Genomic DNA, 8,054 nt, shown 5'->3' with positions numbered 1-8,054 from the left:
GGTCATAGAAAAAAAATATTTATTTTTTTTTGCTGACTCGAGTATAAGCCGAGGGGGGCTTTTTCAGCACAAAAACTGGGCTGAAAAATTCGGCTTACACTCGAGTATATACGGTATACAAAAATCGTTTACATGACTTGCCAGACAGCAAAATGGATTCTCCGCTGTGACTTTTCTCATGTTCTCCAAGATGCATAATAATACATTTTATTTATATAGCACCAACATATTCCGCAGCGCTGTACAATTCGTAGGGTTCAAATATAGACAGAAAGATACATTACAAAAGAAAGTCATTTCACACAGTGGGACTGAGGGCCCTGCTCACAAGAGCTTACAATCTATGAGGTAGAGGGGGTGACACAAGAGGTAGCAGGGGCAGCATCACAGGTAGCAGGGGTGGCATTGCTTATACAGTGGTCAGGCAATTTTGTAATAGGGGTCACTATTCGTGTCCTGTAACGTGGATAGTGCATAGACATATAAAGTTATCCTAAAATGGCATCATATCATGGGGGTAATGTGGGAGCTGGAACAGTGGAGGGTTACATTTTGGGGATTTTATTTACGGTACGGAAAGGTTTACATTAGGACATGTGATTGGCCGGTCTGATGTGTCTTTAGTTTGCGCTTGAAGCTGTAGAAATTGGGAGTTAATCTGATTGTCCGGGATAGAACATTCCAGAGAAGTCAGGGTGGTCTTAATGGGACTACTTAAGTATATTGGATGATATTAAAATTTAAAGATAAAGACTCGAGTCAGTGATGCATTCAAAACAGACAAATTGAACCTGGGTAGAAGCATAGCTTTATTGCATACATCACACCTTTTATACCCATTAAAGTGGGCGTACATATATGAATAAGCAATTTTAATATCCAATGACAATTTCCCAAAAAGGTAAATTTCCATCACACCACATGATAGCTGAAGGAATGGTAGCTGAAGTCATCTTGTTACATGACAAAGCAAAGTCCCAATGACTATCTACTATTAATATTATTTGTACTGTGTTAATAGAAGTTTATGACTTTATTATGATCTGGTTTATTATGGGGTGTAGCATTCTGTCTGCACATATTCTGATTAATATGGACGATGGGTCAGGCTGACCTGGAGAGAAGCGTTCTACAAGCTCAAGTATTATTGAAAGAATGTATACACATATATATGAATGTATTCATTTCCCTATCAGGTGCAACACGGGAGAAATCTTATAGGATCCGGGAGTGGGAGGTTCTGATAATAGAGGATGTCAGTGTTAGGTCATTGAGTGAGCGGAGAGCAGGGGATGTGCAATAGAGATGAGGGAGGAAATGTAGGGAGGTACGGCATTATAGAGAGGCTTGTGGAGGAGGGTGATGACTTTATATTTTATTCTATAATGAATAGGCAGCCAATGTAGCGACCGGCACAGACCGGAGGCCTCGCTGTAGTGTCTAGCCTGATAGATGAGCCGCTGCATTCAGAATAGATTGTAGAGGGGAGAGTTTAGTGAGGGGAAGACGGATTAGTAAGGAGTTACAGTAGTCAAGGCGAGAATGAATCAGAGAGACAATAAGTGTCTTTAGTGTATCTCTGGTAAGGAAAGGGTGTATTCTGGAGATGTTTTTAAGGTGGAGGTGACATGAGCGTGCGAGTGATTCAATATGAGGGGTGAAGGAAAGGTCTGCATCAAACATGACCCCGAGGCAGCGGGCCTACTGCCTAGGAGTTATAGTAAGGCCTGAGACTGCAATGGATATATCAGGGACAGATCTGTTAGATGGTGGAAACAGTAGTAGTTCAGTCTTAGAAAGATTTAGTGTCAGATAGAGCGAGGACATGATATTAGAGACAGCAGAGAGACAGTCACTGGTGTTCTGTATGAGTGCAGGGGTGATGTCACGGGAAGATGTGTATAATTGGGTGTCATCAGCATAAAGATTGAATTTCGCAATAAACCATTTTTCACATTATGAACATGAAAAATGTCTCTGTGTGAATTATGTACAAGGCTTCCTCCATCTCTACAACCCCTCCCACAGTAATAACTAACAATAATGACTTCTATGTGTGACCTCTCTCATGTTTAACAAGATTTGACTTTTTTGGAAAACATTTCCCACATAGTGAGCAAGAATATGGCTTCTCTCCTGTGTGACTTCTCTCATGTGTAACAAGGTTTGATTTACTGATACAACGTTTCCCACATACTCCACATGAATATGGCTTCTCTCCTGTGTGGCTTCTCATATGATCCCCAAGTTTGGCGTTTGTAATAAAACATTTCCCGCATAGAGAACATGAGAATGGTCTCTCCCCTGTGTGGATTCTCTCATGTTTAACAAGATTGGATTTATTTGTAAAACATTTCCCACATTCTGAGCATGTGAAAGGTCTCTCTCCTGTGTGAACTCGCTGATGGTCTTTGAGTTTGGCATTAGTAATAAAACATTTTGCACATTCTGAACATGAATAAGGCTTCTCTCCTGTGTGAATTTTCAGGTGTCTGACCAGATCGGATTTCAGAATAAAACATTTGCCACATTCAGAACATATAAATGGTTTCTCTCCTGTGTGAATTCTCAGATGATCTCTAAGTTTGGCTTTAACAGTGAAACGTTTCCCACATTCTGAGCACAGAAAAGGCCTCTCCTCTGCGAGGATGGAGTTATTTTTAACAAGATTTGCTTTTAACAGAAAGCTCTTCATGCATTCCAAACATAAATATGGCTTCTCTTTTGTGTAACTTTTCTCACATGTAACAAGGTTTGATACATCAGTAAAGACTTTCCTACATAGTGAACATGAAAATTGTTTCTCCCTAGTCTCAATTCTCAGTTCATCCTCGTTCTGCCCTGTACTCCTGACAACAAGTTGGCCGGGAAACGGCTCCTCATTATTAGGAGGATTATCGGATAGATCTGTACTGTGAAGTCCTGGCTGTAGATTGTCTCCTAAGGAGAACTGCATGATATCTTCATCTTCAACTTTACAATTCAGTGAGAACATGAAGTCTCCCTCAGAGCCCTTACTGAGAGTTTCTGGAAGGATTATAAATGGATTTTGTAATTTTTCCAAAGTAAAGTTTAGACAAACATAAAAACAAATATAATTCCAAAAACACACAAGCAGTTATTGATAAGGCAGCAGGATACGTAAGTCACTCCTTTATAGTTTCACTTTCTGTTGAATTTGCTTTGGCTTGGTCTTAAAGGGATTCTACCATTAAGAACATTTTTTTGGTCGTTGACACGTCGGTTTTCCCTTAAAGGCTATTATTCTCCTACAAAAACATACCCAGATAGAAAAACAAATTCGCATACGCTTGGCTAACCGCTGACGCGTTTCGAGTACTTCAACTCTTAGTCATAGCGATGACACTGATTGTGAGTGCGCAGGATAGATACCCTGCCAGCCAAATGTGAAATTGAAATCAGGTGATTTGCACCCATGGGTTACATATACACTCAGCTGATAAAAACAAAACACATGCGTATGTCAGTAATATCAAATCCATTATAATAATAGTGATACAAAAAAATATCTGTTAAATTATAAAACATACATAAGAGTAATCACAAATCCATAGGGTAGATAACAATAAAAATCGCATAATCTGCATGATTCACTTATCAACTATGATCAAGAGCTCACTGAGTGTGAAAGGAAGTGACTACAAGAACAGCCATCATGTAATGGTCACGTGACTTCAGGAAGTGAATGCAAATCAAGTACAGAGGCAACACATATTAAAACTAAGAATCACAAACATATAAACCTGTCTTATCTTTGTACGTTATGGCATAAATGACATGATGACATAATAAAGTATCATATAGCAAAAACCAAAAAACGATTGACCATATAGCTAGCGTAATTTAAACAACACATGGGAAGTATCAATGGTAATATAATCGTATAATAGCACTAGCAGTATATTCTGTGTATAATCAAAAAAAGCCAAAAAATAAAATAAAAATAAAAACACGCAACTGACAAAAAAAAATGTTTTTATTTTTTTTGTATGTATATTTAATAAAAATAAACCAAATCAGTCCTAAAATTAAGACCCTGAGGATAACGTGTAAATAACTCAAAAATCCAGAAAGCTTTGCGTTTGAGAAGCTTCCTGCGCCAATCGTCACCTCGCAAAGGTCTCGTTACCTGTTCAATTGCAAAATATTGGAAGGACGATACATCCCCCTGATGTTGAAGAATGAAATGTTTAGATGCTCCTGATACATTAGTAGTGATGGGTTTGTTACAATCGGTTAGGTGTTCTGGAATACGTGTTTTTAGAGATCGTGTGGTGCAACCAACGTAATAAAGATCACAGGGGGAACACCAGACAATGTAAACAACATACTTAGATCTACAATCTAGCCTACCTTTTATGTGGTATATTTTACGGTTGACCTTCTTATGAAATGTAGATGTTCTTTTTACAAATTGGCATGCTTCACATCTCAAGGCTCCGCATCGGAAAAAACCTTTGGAATCCAACCAACTGCTGTTAGAGACATTACAAGAATCAATAAACAAACTGGGAGATAGCACGTTCCCAAGAGTTTTTCCTCTACGTGAAACAAATCGACATCCGTCACCTAAAATTTTGGCCAACAAATCATCCCGTAACAACAGAGGTACTGTATAGGTTTGCGAATAATATTAACAACCCGTTTATAATCAGAAATGTAATTGGTACAAAAGTAAACCGAGTTATTGGGATAAGTTTTATTATCTCTAATCCTGGTGGAATCCTGTAATAAAGATGTTCTACATTTCATGCCACTATCCTCACCACTCTCTGGAGTGACCAAGAGGGGTAGCCCCTAGATTTTATTCTCCTATGAATGTCCCATTTTTTAACATGATAATCCATGGTGTTAGAACATGCCCTCTTAGATCTTATTTCACCAATAGGTATTGGCCTAAAATGTAAAATGGTGTTGCCGGCTTGTTCCTTACAAAGGGAGGATATCGCCTTACGTTTGGCAACATCGCCCGTTAACGATATATCCAAAAAATTTACCATCTTATGTTGAACCATGTGGGTGAATTGCAAATTAAGTTCATTGTTATTGCCTTGAGATGTGAAGCATGCCAATTTGTAAAAAGAACATCTACATTTCATAAGAAGGTCAACCGCAAAATATACCACATAAAGAGTAGGCTAGATTGTAGATCTAAGTATGTTGTTTACATTGTCTGGTGTTCCCCCTGTGATCTTTATTACGTTGGTTGCACCACACGATCTCTAAAAACACGTATTCCAGAACATCTAACCGATTGTAACAAACCCATCACTACTAATGTATCAGGAGCATCTAAACATTTCATTCTTCAACATCAGGGGGATGTATCGTCCTTCCAATATTTTGCAATTGAACAGGTAACGAGACCTTTGCGAGGTGACGATTGGCGCAGGAAGCTTCTCAAACGCAAAGCTTTCTGGATTTTTGAGTTATTTACACGTTATCCTCAGGGTCTTAATTTTAGGACTGATTTGGTTTATTTTTATTAAATATACATACAAAAAAAATAGAAACATTTTTTTTGTCAGTTGCGTGTTTTTTAATTTTTGTTTTACATATTTTATTTTTTTTATTAATTTTTTAATTTTTTTGGCTTTTTTTGATTATACACTCGCAGAATATACTGCTAGTGCTATTATACGATTATATTACCATTGATACTTACCACGTGTTGTTTAAATTACACACGCTAGCTATATGGTCAATCGTTTTTTGGTTTTTGCTATATGATACTTTATTATGTCATCATGTCACTGTGTCATTTATGCCATAACGTACAAACATAAGACAGGTTTAAATGTTTGTGATTCTTAGTTTAATGGGACACTATCAGCAAAATCATGCTGATAGGCACCGTAAGTTATATTAAACTACCCCCCCCCCCCCCCCCCCGGTTTTAAAATAAAACCCTAAAAAAGAATATGATCTACTTACGCATCTTGCACGCTGGGCGGGCATTCAGGGTGCGCCATCTTCTTCATCAACGCCTCCTCTTCCTCGGGTCCCATCCTCCTCCGGCGCTCGCGAACTGACATTGATATAAAAAATGGCCTGGGTGCATGCGCAGTAGCATGCAGCTTCTACTACGGCTACAGCGCATGCGCACAGGACTTTTTTTTTTTTTCTTTATCAATGTCAGTTCGCGAGCGCCGGAGGAGGACGGGACCTGAGGACATCGCAGGAAGAGGAGGCGTGGATGAAGAAGACGGCGGACCCTGAATGCCCGCCCAGCATGCACGATGCGTAAGTAGATCATATTCTTTTTTAGGGTTTTATTTTAAAACAGGGAGTGGGGGGTAGTTTAATATAACTTTTACAGTGCCTGAATAGCCTTTTTAAAGGCTATTCACGCATATGTGGGGCTCTAGCAGCAGGATTTTGCTGATAGAGCCCCTTTAATATGTGTTGCTTCTGTACTTGATTTGCATTCACTTCCTGAAGTCACCTGACCATCACATGATGGTGTTTCTTGTAGTCATTTCCTTTCTTTGATAATGTTTCTGATTCCTCTTGCTGTATGAATTTCATGTGGAAACATCTAATGGACTTTTCTATGGTATTAATCATCAGTTTCTTTGTCTCATTGTGTAGAAATCTTCTCCTCCAAGCTATGCTTTCACACTCAGTGAGCTCTTGATCATAGTCTATATGTGAATCATGCAGATTATGCGATTTTTATTGTTATCTACCCTATGGATTTGTGATTACTCTTATGTATGTTTTATAATTTAACAGATAGTTTTTGTATCACTATTATTATAATGGATTTGATATTACTGACATACGCATGTGTTTTGTTTTTATCAGCTGTGTGTATATGTAACCCACGGGTGCAAATCACCTGATTTCAATTTCACATTTGGCTGGCAGGGTATCTATCCTGCGCACTCACTATCAGTGTCATCGCTATGACTAAGAGATGAAGTACTCGAAACGCGTCAGCGGTTAGCCAAGTGTATATGAATAGGTTTTTCCATCTGGGTATGTTTTTGTAGGCAATATTTTTTTTTATCCACACACAGTATCTCCATGTTTTTTATGGACTGTACTATGCATCAATAAAAGTTGTTTTATTTTACTACTGGACTTTCCTTGGTTGCTGGATAAACCTACCATTTTGCATTGTGTCTTTGTCCTCGCCCGGGAGGCTCTATCCGCGCATCAGGAAATCCTACAATATATTATCAATTTGCTGTTGGCTGTGGACTTCCCTTTTTTTTTTTTTTTTTGCTATATATTATTCTCCTACCTTTAGATGTCTTCTTCGCCCCGCTGTTTGGTTAAAATGCTACTGTTATGCAAGTGAGTTCTCTCGCAGCGCTGTGGGCGTCCCCAATGCTGCGAGAGAACTCTCCAGCGCCGCCTCCATCTTCTTCTAGAACGTCCTTTTCATGCGTCTTCCTCCGGTGCAGACGTTGAAACTTGGGCATAAGCCATCCAACGGTCCACACGCGAACGTGGACCACTGAACTAGCCAGAACAAGATGCATTGAAAAGATTGTGAGGCGTACAGAAGGCCACATTGCATCCTGGAGCTAACCGGAAGGTTCAAGAAGGCGACCAAGGGGTAGGTGCTGGTCAGGACACTCACCGGGTGCCCTAGGAGGAGAAAGGTCCAATGATAGAGGGCTACAAAGTAGGTCCCCAGTTCCAGAGGAAGATGTGCAGGAGGGCCTTGCTATGGATGGTCGGCCCTGAAACTGTCAGGGAGCCGAAGACTGCTCACCGGCCAGGAGACTGGCGGCAGGGAATAAACTTCAAAAGGAGGAGGGGTAAGGGGGGGGGGGGGGAGTCCCCTGAGAGAGTCCTGGAGAGGAGAGCCAATCAAAAGTTTTCGGTGAACCCGGGAAGGCAGGAGGACAGGCAGACGAGCTGGACTGAGACTAGTTAGCGGTCAGAAAAACCACTTGCAATAACTGAGAAGGAACTGAGCCAAAGGCTGAGCCTCAAAGGTCAATGCTACCGTGTCCAGGACTCGCAGGCAGGAGCAAAGAGAGCACAAAGGGATCCTCAGGAGGTGGGACACACTGGAT

The 8,054-nt window shown here is 40.0% G+C and overlaps 1 protein-coding gene across 1 annotated transcript in view; it reads right to left on the bottom strand.

The window, feature by feature from the left end:
- Positions 1-1,336: 1,336 nt before the first annotated feature.
- Positions 1,337-8,054, bottom strand: part of LOC142190108 (uncharacterized) — a 28,677-nt gene continuing 21,959 nt past the window's right edge. The window contains exon 8 of the mRNA XM_075262276.1: positions 1,337-3,027. Within this exon, the coding sequence (XP_075118377.1) occupies positions 2,051-3,027 (977 nt within the window). The 3' untranslated portion in view covers positions 1,337-2,050. The remainder of the gene's footprint in view (positions 3,028-8,054) is intronic.

This window comes from Leptodactylus fuscus, chromosome 1 (assembly GCF_031893055.1).
Source record: "Leptodactylus fuscus isolate aLepFus1 chromosome 1, aLepFus1.hap2, whole genome shotgun sequence".
Classification (NCBI taxonomy): domain Eukaryota; kingdom Metazoa; phylum Chordata; class Amphibia; order Anura; family Leptodactylidae; genus Leptodactylus; species Leptodactylus fuscus.
Note: the sequence above shows the minus strand (reverse complement) of the source record. Positions and strands in the feature narration are given on the sequence as shown.